The sequence below is a fragment of the Aedes aegypti genome, chromosome 3 (assembly GCF_002204515.2).
Source record: "Aedes aegypti strain LVP_AGWG chromosome 3, AaegL5.0 Primary Assembly, whole genome shotgun sequence".
Lineage (NCBI taxonomy): Eukaryota > Metazoa > Arthropoda > Insecta > Diptera > Culicidae > Aedes > Aedes aegypti.
Genome location: NC_035109.1, coordinates 292,240,861 through 292,262,620, shown reverse-complemented (window position 1 = coordinate 292,262,620; position 21,760 = coordinate 292,240,861). Strand labels below are relative to the sequence as shown.

Genomic DNA, 21,760 nt, shown 5'->3' with positions numbered 1-21,760 from the left:
AAGCAGAGAAGCAACGAGATATGAGCGAGGAAGTTGCGACCGAAAACACAATGAGGAAGATTCCTTCAAAAATAGAGCCATCACAGCACTGCAAGACCTGTTTTGTTCGGGCGGGTCACTAAAGATTGCTTTTGAAGTGTGAGTAAAGGTGAGCGTAACAAGAATACTACAAGAAATCCTCCAATTCCGATGCCATTCAATCGTGCGAGTTTAATTTTTACTCCTTAGAAAAGAAACTTAAATTCGCCTCATTTTTGCATCGCACAGGGGTTTCTGTAAAGCCTGACAGACCATCGGATGATACAACAGCGTATGCCCAGCACTGAAATATGCAATCCAGGTGTTTGTTGAAATGCAACTTTCACCTTTCGACCATTAAAAAGATCAAAATGCTGAAAATTTCCATTTCCGCCCTCTCGTAACGCTTGTTATAATAATATTCTTTGATCTTTGTATTAGCTGTAGGGAAATCAAAGTATTTTGGACAGACCGTTACGCGTATATAATTTGGCCATTTAGGGCAAAATCAAATGGAGATGGCTTAAATATATACGCATGACGCACTGTCCAAAATACACAAAACACCCTGACATCCACCTCCCCCCTTCAGCGTTAATGAATCAGGGCTGGTAGCGGACAACTGTCTTGCAAATAGAAACGTCGGAGACCTCTTGCCTTGAAGAGACCAAACAGGAATCAAAAAAAATCCTAAAAGAGATCTCTAAGAATTTTACAAGATATTTTTTGGTAATTCCTCATGACATTATGATAAGTATTACTGTGCGTATTGGTTTGCTTCAGATAAAACTCCAAAAAAAAATTCAAGCGTTCATTTAGTGATTTTTACGAACCCTTTAAAAATTCCTCCAAGTGTTCCGTTTTAGAATACAAGAATTCCACATTCTGAGGAAAAACACATAATTTACCATCAGCAATTCCTCCAAATATTATTTCACAAACTTTTCAAGAAATACTGAGACCTCTAGTAATTTATTAATTTTTTTTTCTCAAGACTTCCACAAAGATTCCCGTTTACAACATCTTCAAGAATTCAATCAATATGATCCCCAGGCATTTTCTAGGATTTCCTACAAATTTGTTGTTCAAGGTTTTTTAACATTTCAACCACAAAACTCTCTAAGAGCTTCTTCAAATTCCATACACTCACTACTTTGAATTTAGAGGTGTATTTTATAGGCAATTATCACAAATATTCGTCAATATTTAGAATGCTTAACTAGCTTAGGCGCATCTCTAATGCGTGAGTCTAAATAATTGCTTGACTTTCCTGGTTATGCTTTTCATGAGCTGTCCGCAATATGCTACAAAAGTGAATTAGTTATTTATGCAAGGCTTATCGATTTGCGGAATCAGTTGAGCATTGTATAGCCACCCACGATTTGTACAGTCGTTAATGTTATGCTATGCTATTTGTACCCCTTGCTTCTAACCTCCTCAACCCCTACTAGGTTTTCTGAAAGATCTCCTGGACTAGAAGATAAGTTGCTAATTGAATTGAACAAAAAATCAACAAAAATTTGGAAAATATTATGCAGGAATCCCTAGAAAATAATCGAACAAAACTCCTGAAGAACTTTGCGTAAGAGTGATCGGACGAATTACGGGAATAATTGCTGTATTATTAGATGGTGTGAAACCTTAACCTTTCAGTCGTCACGCGGTTGGCCATCGCCAAAAGCACCACGCTGATGCTGAGCACGAAAAGCGAGGTTTTTTCACCTGTGTTGTATAAAATACAACAGCGCGACGACTGAAGTGTTAAATGAACATATGAAGAAACCATTGATATTTTTCTTAAAAAATTGTTTTGAAGAACTTCAGAGGTAATCCTTGAATGAAATGTTGGAGAAATGGGTTGAGAAATGTCTCGAGCAACTTCATGACGAATTCCACGTCGTATTCTTAACATATATCCTCGACTAATCCCTGGAAGAGTTTTTGGAGCAATTCCTGGGATAGTTGTGGATGAGCTTTTGATTGAATCTATATGAAAATGCATGGAAGGCTGTCAATTGAATTGAAGGGTTTGCGGGGAATGGAGGGGTGGTGGGTTTGAAATTTCTCACGCGAAATACAAATAATTTTTTAATTGTTATAGATCCTGGAAACATTCCAAAACGAATTCTTAAAAAAAAAAAAAAACTCTGAATCATTCTCTGTGGATTTTCTTGTAAGAACTCCTGTAAGAATCTTCGGAAGATTTACTAAAGTGCCAACTGGGGAAACCATTGGAAGAACTAGTTAAATATATCTATCTGGAGGAAACCCTGAGAAAGTCTCTGGGAAAACTTTCACAGTAATCCTTGTGAAAATAACTAGAGGTAGAAATGTTGGAGTGCTTGAGGATTTCATGGAGCAAAATCTGAATAAATTTCTCTAAGCAAGCATGCTTTCAAACGCAGCTGGAAGAAGTTTTAGATGACTTGGTGGTGAATCACTGGAGTTCCTGAAAGTATGCCAGAAGAAATCTTTGTGGAGGTGACTAGAAAAATTTCGGAAGCGTTACATCTAGGAATCTGAGAACAAATTCCTGAAGTAGTAAAGTAGTCGAGTAATAGTCTCTGAAGATTTTTCTAGAACCTACAGAATATGCAGCAGGATCCACTGCAAGCAGTGTGCAGAATAAAGAAAAAAGAGACTTTAGAAACAGTTTTGATTAAAATAGAATCTTTAGAGAACTTCCGTAAAACATAGACTGTCGAGTGACTTGCAATAAAATAGAGACCAGTTCTCTAAAAAAAACCTGCTACCAGCCCTGAATGAGCCTATGCGACAAGTGAAATTACACTCAAAAAAATCCAAACGTAATTGCTACGTGAAAAATCACGTAGATCATTCCAAATTCATTTTGCCTCCAATTCACCTGACTAAGACAAAGATCACTAAGCCATTCATAACCTTCAAAGAGTGAATCGGTAATTGTTACTGAAGTTACCTATCGCACTTACGTGAAATTCACGTAGGTGCCTAAGTTCATTTTGACATCTGCATATTGTACGTACATTCGGTGTTGAGCACAAATCCTAAGATGGCGCCCGCTTGGTTTTTGAAGAACTTCAGAAGCTGCTGAACTTTAAACTCTGTGTTAGATTGATTTCAAGGTAAATATGCTTTGAATACCGATGAATCCCTGCATTACTTCATATTTTATACCTGATTTATAACCTCTATCAATTATAGCACGCGAAGGCTACACGAAGACAGAACAAACTCACATTTTTGAAACAGGATTCACAATGCTCAGATTGAATATAAAAATATCACAATCTTTTAGGTTTGTTTACATTTTCCAATTGGGAATTAGTTTTCTTCCAAAGCCTATTAGAGGTATGGGTGGTCTTTATTCCAGTTAAATTTTATGCAAAACCATCTAGGTCCTATTATAACGCTTCGTAACGGCTACCGAAAAATCCACGTAGCTCTTACGTGTAGCGCCGGTGGAAAGGACTAAGTCCAAAAGTTCATGCGTTTATTCTGGGCTACCTATGATTTACGTAAGAGCTACGTGAAAAGTGCGATGGAAAAAAAACCACGTATGTTTTCACGTAACAATGACGTTTGGATTATATTGAGTGTAGCAACTCACTTCAATACTGAGTTTACATAAAGTAAGTGAGCTGAACAACTCAATTGAACAAATCTGAATTGAAAGAAATTCAGATGGAAATTGAAAGCAGATCAATTGAGTGATGCGTTTAAACGTTGAAAATTCATAGAACGCTTACATGGGAAAATCTCAGTTGGAAAATGAGACGAACGTTTTTAGATTGAGCGAGTGACCATCACGATCATCAGCGAAGCAAACTAAATGATTGGAGATTGTTCATTTCTATTTGAGTGGATCGGCTTTTTATCCGTTTCAAACTTGTATTTTTGGTGTAGTCTTCTGACCAGATGGAGATTTATCTCTTAAAATTATTTAGTAATTTTCACTTACTTGTAGGTATTGACTTAAGTATCAGGTATTCGCTATTTGATAGTCTCGAAGTTACGGCCGATCGAAGGAATTACAGCTGTATTCATCATAGAAAAAGGACAAAACACGCCCTGAAGTTACCCAATTATCCTCTGCCTTCAACACACCGGCAAACTCGGTTCAAGCAACCGTTTGAGCTTGTTGATAGACTCGTAGTGCTCCGCAGTCGGCAAATCGTAAATGAACGAACAGATGAAGATCCAGATCAGGCGACAAATCCTGGAATATTCTAACCCGAAGACGGTGCTGAACTTTACCAGCACATCCACGGCTCGGGACGCCGAATCGAGCCGATAGACGACTCCCTTGTAGTGCACTTCGTACGGACCGGTCAACTCGCGGATGTTTTTCCCTCTGAACACCAGTTTCGGTACGATGGGCAACTCATACGAAGCGTACATCGTTTCATACTCTGCCAGCTTGGCCTTCACTTGGTCGTCCGTTTCCGCGATCAGGATTACGTCTTGCTGGGCTGTGAGGACCGACGGCTTAAAGTTCTTCCTCACTTTCGTTGGAAGCAGTTCGTGATTCAGAAGCATTAGTACTCCGCAGATCATGGAATCTACAATTGGAAGAGAGGTTGTTACTGGGGGGACAAGTGCTGGAATTACATGAAAAATACCTTGGTCCAGTTCGTTGGAGCTCAAATGTTCGGCTATAGCTTTAGAGTGATCGTCTTGATAGGATCGACTTAGATGCGCCACTAGACTCGGTAGAATTGAACTCCACTTCCGAAGCCCTTCATGATCTCCGACGGCGAGCTGTTTGAAATCGATTTCTATCTAAAAGAAAAGATTTTTAGGTTTTAACGTTCGAAAGTGATCACAAACCAGAACTGACCAATTGGTAGCCGAGCTCACTGCGGTAGAGGTACTCATACTTTTTCAGTAACTCCGGTGTTTTCTCAGCATTGGTTAGTTCGTCTTTCCTCCTTGAGAAAGTCCTCGTCCATAGTTCCAAAGCTGTATCCCAAGGTGCGGAGTTGAGTTTCAACCAAGCCATTTCCCAGTCATAAGCGGGTTTTTCGACAGCAATCTTCTTAGCTGGATTGCTAGTTCTTTGCGATACAGTCGCAAGATGTCGTTCTTCGTACAACTCACGTTTGTATGCTTTTTGGCGCATATTCGAAATGCGATTGTAAAGTTTTCCGCCATGATTTCGACGGGTGCCGTTACGGGCAATGAAGTAGGTTTCCTACAAGTAATGATACATCGTGATATCTAAATCGATTTCAAACAACCTTCTCGATGATTCTTCCAATACCTTGGTTTCATGTTTGAACAGATCTGTTACCGCCTCAGCATATTGCTTCAAAACATCCTTTTTTGTCGGAAACTTGAGTTCCAAGTGACGATTGGCTATGATGGTAACGAGCTCGTTTTGGCTATCCTTCGATAAAGGGCCCAGCGATGCATTTTCTAGAAGTTTTCGGCCAACAATTGTCGTTTTGAGTAAGCTTTCCAAAACTCTAGCGCTTAGAAAATATGATTTCGAGCTTGGTTTCGGAGGAGGCTCGACCACTTGCTGGGGATTTCCCGAAATGGTTTCAATGAATTGCAGATATGTGGCCCTCTTTTTCCTGTTGTTGGCAATGCGATTGTACAGCTTTCCGCTGTGATTTCTTCGACATCCACCACGAGCGATAAAGTACATGTCCTGAAAGTAAAGGCGCACCATAAGCAAGTGCGAATTGGACAAAAGCTACAAAAAGGTACCTGAATCTCATACGGAAACAGAGCCGTTATAGCCTCAGCATACTGTTTCAGAACTTCCTCTATCGTTGGCAGTCTCATTTCGTAGTGTCGGTCGATAATAATGCCAACCAAATCATTTCGGCTATCCTTCGAAAGAGGTCCCAGGGAACTGCTTTCCATAATATGCCGGCCAGCGGACGAACTCTGAAGTAGCTCCACCAACATATCTGCGCTGAAGTAACGAGGCCCTATGTCGCCTGTGACATACTCGGCCTCGTCGGGCACATTCGGTTCAATGGTCAGAATAACGGAAGGGTTCTGCCAAGAAGCATTACCAGTGACATGCGGATCGTGCTTAAGTTCGGCCCATTCCTCGTCGATGTTGACTTCTTCGAAGCCGAGTTCATCGTCCTCCTGTGGCGGTGGATGGCGGTGATTAGTACAGACTTCGGTCGTGTGATAGGAAGATTTAGATAATTGTGTGGCATTGATATTACTGACGGAATAATGTTGAAGCCATGAGCGACTAAGGCCAAAACTAATTGCCTTGGACGATGATCTGTTATCAATTAAATTCATTTATGAGAGAATGGTATCTTCGCTAACATTAGGTTCATAATTTATTAATGAAATTGTTTTACAGGCGTATATTTTGTGAAGTAAATGGGCAGCTCCTAATATCGTCCTAGTACAGCATGACCTATCATGACTATCTATATGTCTTGGAGGACAATCAAACAATGGACATCATCTTGGCGGGTAAACGCGAGGTGATTGAAAGGTGGAAGCAGTACTACGATGAGCACCGGAAGTCAAAGTACAAAGGGTCGGGACAGCGAAGGTGATTGCTAGCGAACAAAGGAAAGCAACTTGCTCCCATGTTGAGGCATGTTCAGGATGCCGTTTATCAGCTCTAGAACATTAGGACAGCTGGTAAGAATAGTATCGGAGCTAAACTTATCAAGATGGGCGCGGAGAGGTTGGCCATATGTCTGCACTGACTTATAGTCAGCACCTGGGAAACGGAGCTTCTACCGGAGAGGTAGCGTGGTACTGATTCCACCTTTCGATCATCTCACGTCCATCCAACGAAAAATCCTTTTTTCCTATCTCTGCATATTTCGTATGACGGCTCTAAGCAGGGTGTCTACTCATTTACAGAAATAAAATTCCCTGAGATTTCCAGGTTTTCCAGATTTTGAATAAATTCCCCAAAATAAACGAATTTAAGATGACTAAAAACTTTTTTCTTCAAATGAAAGGTATCTTCGAAAATAAATTTATGTAAAAAAAAAACAATAAAAAAATTTGGTGATTTTTGTTTATTTGCCACGAAAATCCAGAATGTTATCAAATGATCTGAAACGGCCTTTAGCCATCTCAAAGTTAGATATGAAAAAAATAGTCCCTTAAAATGGAATACAGATCTATGGACTTCTGGAGAGTGTTTTGCATTTTTTCTTTGGGAAAATCCAAGCTGGTAGTATGATCGTATTTGAAATAATAACTTTAGAGACCTCTCAGTTTAAAAAAAAACGAGACCATACATGTATTATGCATACTAAGAGATACGTAACAGGAAGCACGAGATGGGAGTTCAAATGCTACGTTGAACAGACATTTTTCTAAGTAAAATTCTAAAGCCCTTTTTGGAATTTCTCATGACATTACGACAAGTATAACAGTTCGCTTTACTACAGATTTCTTTCACATATTACTCCGCACATCTCTTCAGGAGTTTGTTTTGAAATTTTTCACGAACTTTCTGAGTATTTCTTCCAAAAATTTCGTTTTGAATACCTTTTTTAATTCAATCTTGATTTTTTCTAAAGGTAACCACATCAGGAATCATCCATAGAAAAATTATTTCATTGATTTCTTTAGGACTTCCTCCAGCATTTACGTTTACCTTTAGTAATTCAAAATTCCTTTAGGAATCCCATTTTTTTAATTTCCCAATGAATTCTTTAAATATATTTTCTAGTCATTTATCCAAATTTCAAGGAAAATTTTTAAATTATTTTGGAGAAAATATAGAAAAAATATACGCTGAATTTCGAAAGAAAATTCTGGAGTAACCTCAGATGAAACTTGTATGAGTTCTAAGTACGCCTTGTTAAATTCCTTCGAGGATCTCTAAAAGACCTCCTAAATGTTTGATGAAAAATTTCCTAAAATATAAAAAAATATAAGAATCTCCAAATAGGGGGGTCTGTAGCCTTGAGGTTACGCTTTCGCTTCATAAGCGGAAGGTCATGGGTTCGATTCCCAGCCCCTCCACAAAAAAACCCGTCCAGCCACCAGAAGACGCCTCACGGAGAACCGTGCTTTGGGGAGCACATCCATCCTCCGTCAGTATCAGATGGTGACTCAGACAAACTGACCCTCTTCGCAGGCAGCTAGCCTCACTAACAGCAGAGCTCTCTCCTACCTGCTCGGTGTGAGAGTAAAAGAGTAGGAGAGAGTGAAAAAGTAGATGTAAATATAGATAAGTTGAAATAGATCTGTATCGGTAAAGAAGCTACAGATCAACTGATTCCGGCACAGTAGTGGCCACGAGCACAGAGTGCCTTAAAAAACTGTATTTAAAAAAAAAAGAATCTCCAAATAATGTCCTACAAGACGTTTTGAAGAAAATAATTGGAGAAAATCTGACCGAATCATTGAACCTTGGATAAAGTTTTAAAGAATCCATGGAGATTGAGTATTTTTTCAGAAATGTTTTTAAAGAAATGTTTGAACCACAGCAACAATATTTTGCAGGAGACATTCCAAGAAAAGTTTATGGAGGAACTCAATGAGGAATCTTAGTATCAAATTCATCGAGGAATTCTTGGGAAAAATGTTTAATTGATACCATCGAAAAATGCCTGAAGGGCTTTTGAAGCAATTCATGAAAGTAATCGTGGACAGGCGTTGCAGAATTCGCTCTCATTTGAGAATGAAGCACGATCAAAGCAAGCAAAGAAAAACATCCCATCTGTTGCGGTCCACGATCGTCATTGTATCGCAAGGTGTAACAAGTCTGATAAATGGAAGCAGCGAGCGAGAGCCCCAACGAGAGAGCGATGATAAAATCCCTTTTTCTCGCTTGTTTACCGTTGGGGATAGGTGTTTTTCTTTACTGGCACGATAAACAATCCACGAACTTCCAATAACATCAGTGTCCCCCAGGCTTGGAGCATATTTAGAGGGGTTTTATCATGCACTACTATCCCCCCAATCTGATCAAACTTGTAGCAGTATACGATAAACAGTCTCTCATAATGTGCAGCATGTTATGATAGTTACAGAGAGCGATACGTGAGAGATTCTCTCAATTTTCTCAGGATTCAATCTCTGATCGTGGATGAATATTAAAAAAAAACCTTATGAAAATGCCCGAAAACTCTGGAATAAACTTTTGTGGAAGCGTTAGAGTCCTCTAGGATTTTTGGACCAAATCCTGAAGAAATTCTTCTAAGCATCTATTGAAAAATTACAGGAAGCATCCCTGAAGAAATATCTGAAAGTATTCAAGAATATATCACTGGAGAAATTACTAGAATTCCTGAAGCATTCCTCGAGATCTGAGAAAAATATCATTAAGAAATTGTGGAATAATCGCCTAAAAGGTTTTGTAGGTTTATCTGAAGCCTCTAGAATTTTGTCAGACCAGGATTCACTGCAAGCATATTGAAAAAGTGACTTTAGAAATATTTTTTTATTGAAATAGAGACTTTAGAGATCATAATCAAAAATAGAGACTTGCATGGAAATAGTGATCAATACTGAGAAATGTACTATTTTTCTTGCCTGTTGTTATTTTTGCTCTTTTCCAATTATTTTGTATAATAGACGAAAACACAATTTTGTTCTTTTTTATGTTTTCAACTTACTAACTGCTCACGACACACAACCGGAACTGTAATTTACTAATTTAGCAATCTTAAGTTCTGATTCCTTGTCTAAACATGTTTTATGCTGATTAATTAAAAATCGTTAAAAGGACTGAACATGTCAACTAGCTTTTGGATAGCAGCGCAGCCGAAAAAAAATATGGTTAAGGAGATTTTCTGTCACAAAAACTACATATTCTACCATCTATTACTGTTTCAAAATAATTTCCCTGAATGTAGCCGAAATTCCCTGAGAATTCCAGGTTTTTCCAGGTTGAATAAAATTCCCTGATAATTCCAGGTTTTCCAGGTTTTTCCAGGTAGTAGACACCCTGCTAAGGCTTTGTGAGATGTGTTGAACTTTTGATAGTAGCTTCGTATTTCCAGCTCCTTCAGCCTGCAATTACTGCATTGTTGAAGACGAAGCGTTCTTCTGATTCAGAATCTTTTAGAGGAAGATTCAGTGGAAACATCTATTTTTTTAAATCTTTGTTGTTGATCTATCATGACTAATACATCTGTAGGACAGCTAGAGGACAGTTAAACAATGGATGATCAAGAGATGAAAACGCTGTCCCGCTAAGACCTCGTGCTGCGAATCGAAATTTTTAGGGATATCATTGTGACGGACGGGCGTGAGGTGATTGAAAGGTGGGAGCAATACTACGATGCGCAATGGAATTATGCAGAAAGCACAAAAAAATACAGGAAGTCGAAACAGCGAAAGTGATGGCTAAACCAGTAGAGTAAAGTGGGGCAAAAGTTCGAGTGGGGTAAGAGTTTCTTTTTAAGATTTCTAGCTCAATTCAAAACAAATCTTATAAATGTCATTGTGGTTCGAATGCTATTCAAGTAAGAGACTTTTACTCCAAATATCATAAAAATCGATTGAGATTTGGAAAAGTTATGACTATTTGTTGTTTTTCGACGTGAATATTGTAATTTTTGGTCAAACTTTCGTTGCATAAAACCAATTGAAGATAAAATCTTTTTCAATATTTTATGTAAGGGCGTTTCTAGGCCTATCATAAAGTTGCTTTGAAGTGTATTAGATTTTGCATAAATGCTTGAAAACAATTTTTGGCCCATAGTGGGGCAAAAGTTCGAAACAGCGGGGCAAAAGTTCGACCCATGTATAAAATCACGGAAAAAATTTCAAATTGCCTAAAATCCACATATTATCTTCAAATTTAGTTAAATTTGTTTGATCGTGTGAAAACTGTCACCAAAATTTCACATTTCCACTTAGTTTTGCGAAAAACTGCTATTTTTGAGTATATTACAATTAACCCGGTTTTGGGCAATTTTTTATGAAATTTTAGTGTGTATTTTTCGGCAAACTTAAGTTTACGGCTGGTGTAAAGTATGCCTGTCATAAAAGGATCGATATTTTGTGTTTTAGCCAGCGAACTTTTGCCCCACACTAGATTCGAACTCTTGCCCCACCGGTGGGGCAAAAGTTCGAATAAGACAATAAATTTTGATAAGGTACCGTGGGGTAAGTGGATACAGAAAAATCAATAGTCAACTTCATTGTTATGTACAGCTAACGTGAATAATGTAATTCAAACTTTTTTCTGTGGATTACAAATGAGGGACTAATATTCTTCAAATCGTCATTTATTTTGATTTTTCTGATTGTTATGTTTTGAATATGAGGGACTTGAAAATTTGCGCCAAATGATCCACTTGCCCCACCATGGTGGGGTAAGTGGATCACCAATAACAAACATCTGTTCTCAAAACAAATGTGGTGTAATTATGTATAATATGAATGCTATTACTCTCGTTCTTGTTATTAGTGCTAGTAATTTGAATTTTAATACTTTGAAATTGAAAAGTATCTTTATTTAACCAAAATATATGTATGTACATATTTTATACATTAGTTCACACTAATTCGTACAAAAAAAAATATTGGAGCTAGAATAATTTGGAGAAAATTCATCCATTTATACACATTAGTTATATAGAAGTATTGTTAGATTATTCCTTACGATGTTTTATAAAAACACTCGTAGTTTAAAAATATTAGCTACATTTACTTTTCAATAACAAACTGAAATCCTTTTATTCTATTTATGCATATATTTGTATCATCTGTCTAGAACAATTTATATGCTCAAATAAGGTACGATTATATGCTATCAAGTGAAAAATTTGTATATTTTGCTCTTCTACAACTTAGCTTAGATAAACCACGAAAAATTTCGTATAAATTTGAAAATTATTACTCTTTTATACCAGAAAGGTTAAAATAAACTTTTAGGTGGATTAATTCAAATTTTCTTTGTTCAATTTGACAAATTTAAGCTAGGAATGAATAAAGTTAAGGGCAAACAACATTTGCGGATACAGAAACTTATTAAAATTATCGTAAGCAGTCTGCCAATAAACGATAATAGCACTTGATCCACTTACCCCGCCCCATTAAAAAGTGGGGGTAAGTGTACCATGTCCAATATATCTGTATTTATTTATAAAAATCACATATTTTTCATTGTGATTCATTCAATTAGAACTGAAATGCTCACCACGTGTCGAAAAAACTAATAGTATTCGACTTTAGACAGAGATACAGTGGATTTTTGATTGATGGAAAACAATTTTCAAATAAATTAATTTTTGCAGCAAACAAATTTGCTTGTGTTGGTGTACATGTAGTACCAGTTTTGCAATAGTATCAGTGTGGGCGTAAGTATATAACCTAAAACAAAGCAATGATGCGAAAACATTAAACATATTCAAGTATTTATGCTTAATATTGACGAATGATCCACTTACCCCACTGTACCTTACTGTTATAACTAAACATGAGTAAATATTTGGACACAAGTTTGTTCAACAAAATTATATCCAATATGTTGAAGGTTCACTGTATGGTATTTGTTTTGTTTTAACTGCTATTGTTTTCCTGAAAACTTTGATTATACCACTAAGGTCGAACTTTTGCCCCACCTTACTCTACATGCGCCCTCGAAGTGCAATCCAAATCTCCACTTAAGCTGTACGGTAAACACTCCAGAAAAAAAACGTGAACATGCCCAAGTAACAATTCAACAGCGATTTAGCATTCATGTGGATTTATGAATATTTTATAACAATTACGTGAATGCTATAATAGTTAGAGGCGACATTTAACAGTGCCAAAAGATGATACCGTAATCCGGGGTATCATTGATCAGCGGGGTAAGATTGATCGGAATGACTCATCTCGTAAAAAGTTCGTATCATCATTTATTGATGGAACATTTCCAAATTACGAATGGTGCTTCTCTTTCTTATATTCATTAGCAAATGAAAGTGAGGATTTTTGCAAAAATTGCTTTTACATTATGCGTACATTTGTCAACTTTTCGAAACAATGATTTCAATGGGTAAGGATGACAATACCAAAAATTCATGTCTCACATAACTTCTGCAAACGATATGAGCAAGGAAAATGCGGTTCTTACTAAAAATGGCATCGCTGAAAACGATTCCGTTGTCAAAACTTTCATAAGTATGATCAATTAGGCAACATTAACAAATTACTGTAAAGAATATGGAATTCCCTTAGGAAATTGCCTACCTTTAGGCGTATTCCGTGGTTCGAAGTGTTTTTAATTTTAAAATAACTCAAAAAGTAGATGACTTGTAAGCGTTTGGCCTTCATATTCGGCTTCGGGAGTCATGATTTAAGTAAGTAACGATATTTTCAATATTACCGAACGTTGTTTACATAGGTGATCAATGTTACCCCATATCAGCTAAATCAAAAAATCACTTAAAACATTTTTTAAACATGCTTAAATCTTTCATAAAACAAAATGCAGTATATAGTCACGAGCTATGAGTGACAGTACTTGTTTTAAAAATATAAAATTTGCAACATTTGCATTTTCAAACGAAATATTTAAGAAATATTCAAAAATTATCAATGTTACCCCGGATTACGGTACGTTGTAATTCGACTCATGGCTGTTTTTAAAACCTTCAAGAGGCAAAATATAAAGTCAAAATTTTGTGGCTACAAAACCAGCTTTATTGCAGCATACAATACCTTATTTAAAATGCTTGCCGTGGCCGAACGACTCTTATCTGTTACGGCTATGATAAAAGACTCATATAATACACCTTGTTGTCATGAAAGCTGCTTTTAAACTACATGATTTTCGCTTGGTTTCTGCTAACCTACCTTATTTATACTTCTCAAATCAGCATTTGGGCACCTAAGATGCGAAAACATTACAAATTTGTTACTCGCCGCACCAATACAACATCACTAAAATTGCGTTATTACTGAAGAGCACTCATTTTTAATGTGAAAATGCAAAATTAATTTTTGTTTTTATAGTTTTTGCGTCTATACTTCAAAACAGCACCCTCAATCTGCCAAACTTTGTTGAATGCTGCTTAGTTATCATAAAAGGAGAAAAAGCTGAATCATCTTCGATCAGCATTCATTAAGGCAATTTTACATCCACAAATGCCGAATCATTCTTCACCTGGTAGTTTATTTTAGCAAATGTCAAATAACTAGATATATATCACTTACAGAGGGGACATACTCAATTTTACTTCTTTTTCGTCACATTTCACAGTAAATCTCACTCGGCACTAAAGATTTGAGCACTATATAATAATAAATCACTTCACTTGTTATTACAAGCACTAATATATAAATTATCGCAGACGTGTTTTCAATCTTATTTTGTTTTGTTTACGTTGGAATAAATCCAGCAAGATCGACGTTATCATTTTCGAGATGAAGCGACATTCATCTAGAACAGGTGGCCTCAAAATAGCTACCATTAATGCCATTTAGCTTTATTTGTGTGACATAAATATACACTTCATAGCCTCTTTCAGAGTGGGCAAACTGGGCACGTTCTTATCTACAAAAGGATTTGGGGGATGCGATGAAGGCAACAGTGCCTTGACCGTGGATTTATGAACGTTTATTTATAGCACCCTGGAAGTAATTCGTAAAACTATAATTGTTACTTGGGAAGTCGGTTCGTTCGAGATAAATGAAGCAGATCAGCGTATTGGCGATGAAGTTTGAAAATTGCCGGTTGCTGCTCAATCGATAATGGATTGTGAATTGGTAAGCTCGTTTCAAGCTTCTATTTCAAATGAGTAGTGAGATATCTCACATTTTTATTGTAATAGCGGAGGGGAAGCTGCTCTAATATATTTGCGTATATTATATACAGCCAACTCTCCCTTACTCGATATGTCATATCTCGATTTGAGTTAGAGAACCATAGTAAAAGTTGGTTTTCATGACTAACTCGATGGTCGCTTCGATCGCATTTGTACTAATTTTGTGTTCTGTAACTAGAAACATATTCTATGAAATTTTAATTCTTGATTGAGCAGAGCATCTGGCTGAACTTTGAGCTTCTCATCCGGAATTAGATCACAGACTTTAAATCGGGGCTAGTAGTGACTAAGTGTTTTAAAAATAGAAACTTTAAAGACATTCTTTTTTATAAAGAGATATATCAGGAATGAAAAAACAAACAGGAATCAAGAAAACAAAAAGAAACCAATGTTGAACCTATCTCCATAAGTTTTTTTAAGGATTCCCAAATTGATGCAGCGTTCAGACATTAATTCAGGTATTTTTTCTCCAGATATTATTCCGAAGATTTCTTCAGGAGTTCTTCATACCGACTTCCTAAGAAATTCCTCCGATTTTTTCGAAATGCTATCCAGAAACCAACACTTTTTTTTCTAAGGATAATCCCATAAATTATTCCGGAGCTTCTACCACGAATCTCTCGAAAGATGCTTCCGGGAATTTCTCAAAAAAGTACTAGGTTCCCCAGGAATTCATTCTGATTTTTTTCCATCAACTACCTTAGTATTTCCTCCATGATAGCCGCAATAAATTATGTATAGATGTCTCAAGAGAGTTATTGAGATATTCCACAAAAATCATCGATTAGGATATCAATAAGAATTAAACCTGGATTTTTTCTAATCTCTGGAAACCTCAAATTATCCAGGGAATTGTCAAATAAATTAGCATTAGCATTAAGCAATTCGCACAAATTCGTAATTCTAAACAGTTGTATGAGGGTTGCCTCCTCCCCGACCGTTAACAAAGTCAAAGATTTGGGACTAACCCTTCACTCTTAGACAAGATTAACGCATCATTCAATAGTTGAGAGCTGCAATGGTCATGTTACTACCTAAGACAACTTCATGGGCATATAATCGTGTTAATAATAATTAATGTTAAAAAAGTCATTTGCTACATATTTGAAAAGGTATATTCCCATCTAAATAGATACAAATAATCCGTAAAACTTTAGGATCCCCGGATCCATTTTTTTAGGATAATAGAAGCACGGATTATCAAGCCCCCGGTTAATCGCGTCCGACCTGTATACCGTTCAAATGTAGTAATTAAGATAAATTATGAATCGTTACATTTCATTCGAAAATGTTCACGAGTTCTAAATTAACCCTCTCTTTTCCAGCTCCATTGATTTTCGACGAACTTAAGACAAGATAAATACAATGCAATAGTTACATAATATGATTCTATACACATTAGAATAACCCAACACTCAATTAACTGTTTCAATAGTAAAACTATTGATAACCAATCATTTTTCTTTTAAAAACAAGTAATGTCTTGGACTGGTTTCGAATAATTTAGCCCATTTGCCACCCAATGTGTTCAAACATTTTTTTTTTTAAATGCTATTTCGTGATAAAAAAAGAATGGGAAAAAAGAGGGTTAATCATCATTTAAAATTTAAAATTGTTTAAATTCCAGATTACTTTTCAAAAATTGTTTGTTTTTAATCAAACTAAAAAAAAATCAAAATTTTGCATGAAGCAGTTCTGGTAGCGACAGAGTGTCTTGAAAATAAAATAAAATCTTTGAACGAATTTTACCAAAAACTCTAGAATTAACCTTGCGAGTTTTCTTGGATAAAAATCTTTGGAAGATTACTCAGAGTACCGACTGGAGGATTCGCTTGAAAAGTTAGTGAAAAAATATCTGACGGAAGTTCTACACACCAAAAAAATCTTAGATTTAAACGTAACGTAATTTTAGCTTCAATCAGGCCATTGCTCATGTATTATTCAATGATAAAACCTATGAACACATCTATTATATCCAACATTGCCACCAAAATCCTTAATATTGAACGCGAAACGTCTTCTTTCAAAGATTGTTGCATGCAAACCGGCTCGGTTTACACGATTTTCACGCTGAAAATTCAATCATAAATAATGCACATGGAATGACAAGCCGTCGATCCATCCATGTGCATTATTTTTGACAGAATATTCAGCGTAGAATCATGTAAACCGATCATTCTTCTTGGCAATTTCACTTTCAAGATGCAAGAAAGCATGCAATATTGGCGAATGTTGAATTATGGATCATGAAATGTTTCAGTTTCACTCAAGATTGCAAGCATTTTCGAATGCAATGAGACAGTTTACATAATGTTTGCTTAAATATTCAGTTATAACTCGTTTCACATGATTATCATAATAAATGTACGTGCCATGTAAATTTGAGACTTTTTTGCTGTTTAGGGTAGTCTTTGGGATATTGTTCAAAGTAATCTCTGAGAAAATTACAAGGATGAAGCAAGTTCTAGAGTAATTCCTTAAAGCATCCTTAAAAAAATACTGAAAGAATTGGTAGAGGAATTTCTTGAAGAATTTCTGGAGAGGACCCTGTATTAGTTCCTGGTAGTATTTTAGATGATTTCCCTAGAGAAACCACTGGGATAATTGCTGAAGCTGTTCTTGAGAATGAGTAGAAATGTTGCATCAAAGTTATCTGCAAGCAAGATAAGAGAAAAAAAACTTTAGAGACCATTTTGATTAAAATAGAGACTTCAGAGACCTTTCACTGAAAAAGAGACTGTTTAGAGACTGGCATAAAAACAATTATCTAACAAGAAACCTGTTACCTGCAACCTGCTAGATATGTTATTCTTTTACTGATTAAGTATAGAGATATTGAAAATGCCAATCATGTTTTGGAAAGTCGATAAAATTTCATAGTCGAAAGGATCCTCATTGAACAGCTCAAATAGCGTTTTGATAGCGGCGCAGCCGAATTTTTTTTTCGGTTGAAGAGAATTTTCTTGCAAATAATGGTTGCTCTGGGCTTTGATGCAAAAATCCTTTGTATTGACAATTTTCTACCATGAATCACCGCCTCAAAATAATTTCCCTGATTGTGATCGAAATTCTCTGAGAATTCCATGTTTTTACAGGTTGAATAAAATTCCCTGATTTTTCCAGGTTTTTCCAGGTAGTAGACACCCTGAATAATTAAACACCTTCTTAAGAAAGATGCAGAGAACTCTACGACCTCTCATAGGTGTTACAGGATATTGTGGAATGTTAATGGGATGGGGAAGGCCATAGGATACGTTTGGACGTTTTGGAACCAACGAATAATACGTTGGCAGTGGTTCATATTAGAACAAACTCACTGATTTCTGTATTTGAAACCTCTCTGCAATTCAATGTTTAATCGACAACCCAAATAAAATTTTCCGCACTCGGGGGTGACGTAGACGATCCCGATGACTTCGGTCGTCAAACGGTTTGCGAAACTTTAAAATAACTTTCAAAGAATCCACGAAGATTTTGCTTGAGAAATTATTCGATATTTTTTGGAAGCGTTGCAGAAGTAATCCCTGGACGAAATGCTGGAGAAATTGCTGAAAAAGTTTCATGAGGAATTTATGGAAGAATATTTAATTGAATTCCTGGAAGAAACCGTGGATGAATGCTCAAAATAATCCATGAAAAATATTGAAAGAGGTACCGGCGTATGAACTTCTGGAACAACCTCAAAGGGTTCCCTGGAAAACCCTCTAAACGAATTTCGTCAAAACCTGAGGATTAATCCCTTGTAGACTTCGCAACTCCTGTAGGAATCTTTGGAAGACCTCTGTGAGTAGCAAATGGAGAAATCTGTGAAAGAATTAGTGGAAAAATATTTGGAACAGTCTCTGTGGAACATATTGGAGGTAGTAACGTTGGAATACTTAAGGATTTCTGGAGTTTTTAGTTAAGATATATGCAATTCGATAAGTATGGGCCTCAATGAGCGTGTTGCATGCCGACAAAGAGATAGTAAAGCCAAAAGAAACAAAACTTACAAGTTCCAGTGGTTCTTCTCCGCCTGCCACCTCATCGTCCGAAGAACTGGCTTGCTCCTTGCCTTGATATTCGTCTTTGAGCAGATCATGCTCCGGCTCAGTTTTCTGTAGCACATAAAATTAACTTTATGAATGTTTAACCGATTATCTTTGGCAGATTCTTACCACTTGCAGTCCGTAGTGCACCCGAAGGCAAACATGCCGAAAGCGGTCAAACTCGCTCAGCTTGTCCACACAATCCGAGCACAGCTCCAGCCGGTCCGGATCTTCGTGATCGTGGAGCTGGAAGTGACATCAATCCAATAATTTACTTTTGGAACTACCGGGAAGACATTGGACAATACATTTACAACTTTTTCGATTTTCCATACAAAATGATCAACTTTGACAGGATATAACTCAATTATTTATGAACCGATTTGAATGAAGGTTTACAGCATATCAAAAATAAATTGAATTTTACCATATATGTTTAATTACCTTATCCTTTTACGAGCTCAAAAGTTATAACGATTTGACTTAGTAAATTTTCGATGAAAAATTATAAACGATTTATCTGAAAACATAGAAACTCTACTCAAAAACTATCCATATCAAATTTGTTCATCTCGTTTAAATGTACAAGCTTGCTGAACATATAAGAAAGCTATTCCTTAAATTTACTAAGTTATGTAAATTTTTAAAATTCGACAAATTTATCATTTTTATCAAACCGTGATTGATTAAGTTAAAAGTTCAAGTTACGTCTGAAAATTTCATTCAAATCAGTCCATAAATAACTCAGATCTAATACGTATAGTAACTGACGTATAGTAAGTTGACCAGTTTGTATGGAAAATCAAAAAAGTCTCCAATATATTGTCCAACACTGTAGATACCTGGATCGCCGTCAGGGCAAGGTAAATGCGAGCATGATTTTGGAAGCTCTCAAACGGGGCACCGTTCAGGGGAGGACCTTGTCCACACGCACGACAAACCGTCATTGCTGTGCGATTCGAATCGCATTAAAATCACACTTTAAAACGTACAAAATGATCACGAAATTACGAATTTTTTCCGTAATGTTATGGCGAACACTTGCAAACAGATCAGACAACTTTAGAAAACAGCAATGAAATGTCATATCGGGTTTCGGGTTTTTTGTTTTGGTTGCAAAGGTTAGGTCGAATTTTCGAAATTCGAGCAGTTTTGACATAGGACTACTAATGCTCACTAGATTTTGTTTTCAACCAGCAAAGGGCTTGTTCATATATTTCATAACGCTTAAATTGGCCATTTTGGACACCCACCCACCCCCTTGTGACGCTTTTTGTATTGATACCAGGCGTTGCAGAATTCGCTCTCATTTGAGAATGAAGCACGATCAAAGCAAGCAAAGAAAAACATCCCATCTGTTGCGGTCCACGATCGTCATTGTATCGCAAGGTGTAACCTGGGAGGGAGAAATTAATACGAGCGCTAATGGCTGCCGCTAACAGGCTCGCTTTCTGGTAGGAATTAAACGATTTGACGTTTAGCTTGGGTCCGTTCTATAGAAAACGACCCAAGCCAAATGTCAAATCGACATATCCCTACCAGAAAGCGAGCTTGTTTGCGACAGCCATTAGCGCTTTTAAACACCTGGATACATTACGCCTTACAGTACATCAGTTCTCTCCCATCCGAGCACTTCTTTATTCTTTCCGACAGTCTGAGCTCTCTGGAGGCTGTCTGGTCAATGAAGCCAGTGAACCACTCAGCGAATTTTCATGAATAGAATACGCCAAGCATTGAGTGCTTTGTCAAATCGCTCTTAGGGCCGATTCACAAATTTCATAACGCTAAAGGGGGTGGGTGGGTATCCTGAAAAAGTTACAGCTCATACAAAATTTGAAAAATATTCCTACAAAATGCGTTACGAGGGGGTGGTTGGATGTCAGAAATGCTCATTTTTTGCGTTATGAAATTTGTGAATAAACCCTTACACTATTACCCTAGCTTGGGCCCCTTCCCATCGCTCCATTCCGGGCAATGAGAAAGCGTCTGCGTGACTAAGGTAGGCGCTAAAGAAGGCGATGTTTACGGGCGTCAAATCATCTTCGATGATTTTTTGCATTGGCCCGTCGGGAGACCTTGATCAGCTGGCAACAGAAATGGAGAGACGGAGAAATGGGTAGATGGCTGCATTCCATATTTCCACAGGTGTCGAAAAAACTTTGATTTAAGGGGTTGGGCATGAGCCGTGATTTCATTCGTGTCATGTGTCGGCTTATGTCCAATCACTATTCGTTAAATGCGCATACCTACCGTATTGGGCTCTCAGAAAGCAATCTCTGAGCTTGCAGCGTGGCTCACCAGGATATCGAACATGTCGTATGGGGATGCAGTGAGCATCGTGGCATCAGATCTGAACTGACTGAAACTCTCCGGATCCAAGAAAAACAGCAGAAACATGTCATGGCGGGCCTTGATTTAGAATATATGAATATAATCTATCTGTTTTTGAAGCGTATCAATATCCGAGTTGGATTGTCGTTCGTTCCCTGTCTTTCTTTTTTCCTTCAAATTATCCTCTTCTCATAGTGTCTCCCCACGGTTAAAAATGAAAATACTAGTTAGTGTGTTATATATTACATTTATAATATAATTCTCTTTTAATCAGTGTAATGATTTTAAAATATGCATTTTTTATACTTCATCATGCATTTTTTTGTTCTGTATTTTGCCGGGTATATCCACTGGCTCACGCTACATTTGAGACTTGTGAAATCAAACTTGTTCTGTAATCGCACGTAATCCACGCCATCGCGCTGGAAAATATTGCCAAATTTTCATTAAAATCTTCATTTTTTGTGTATTAACCTGTATTCTTAATGTTCATCGTGGCTGTAAAAATATTTGTGCTGAATCAGTAGCCAGGTTCCAAGTTCCAGGAAAACTGGTTCCGCCATGCCATCGGCTCTCTTCCAGCTTTCATCCAAAAAAGCTTTCTTCGGGGAAATTGCCACCGGAAGCGATATTGTATGTAAAGGTGAGTTCACTGGCTGCAAAGTTTATTGTGTTTATTCTTCA

The 21,760-nt window shown here is 37.0% G+C and overlaps 1 protein-coding gene across 1 annotated transcript; it reads right to left on the bottom strand.

Annotated features, from left to right (window-relative positions):
* Positions 1-3,853: 3,853 nt before the first annotated feature.
* On the bottom strand, positions 3,854-19,835 carry LOC5566000. Its single transcript, XM_021855923.1, has 8 exons — positions 19,588-19,835; positions 18,875-18,991; positions 18,710-18,814; positions 5,713-6,105; positions 5,261-5,653; positions 4,838-5,191; positions 4,620-4,779; positions 3,854-4,559 (listed from the first exon to the last, which is right to left on the bottom strand). The coding sequence occupies exons 1-8, from the start codon at positions 19,690-19,692 to the stop codon at positions 4,096-4,098; spliced, it is 2,091 nt and encodes a 696-aa protein (XP_021711615.1). The 5' UTR covers positions 19,693-19,835; the 3' UTR covers positions 3,854-4,095.
* Positions 19,836-21,760: the final 1,925 nt, after the last annotated feature.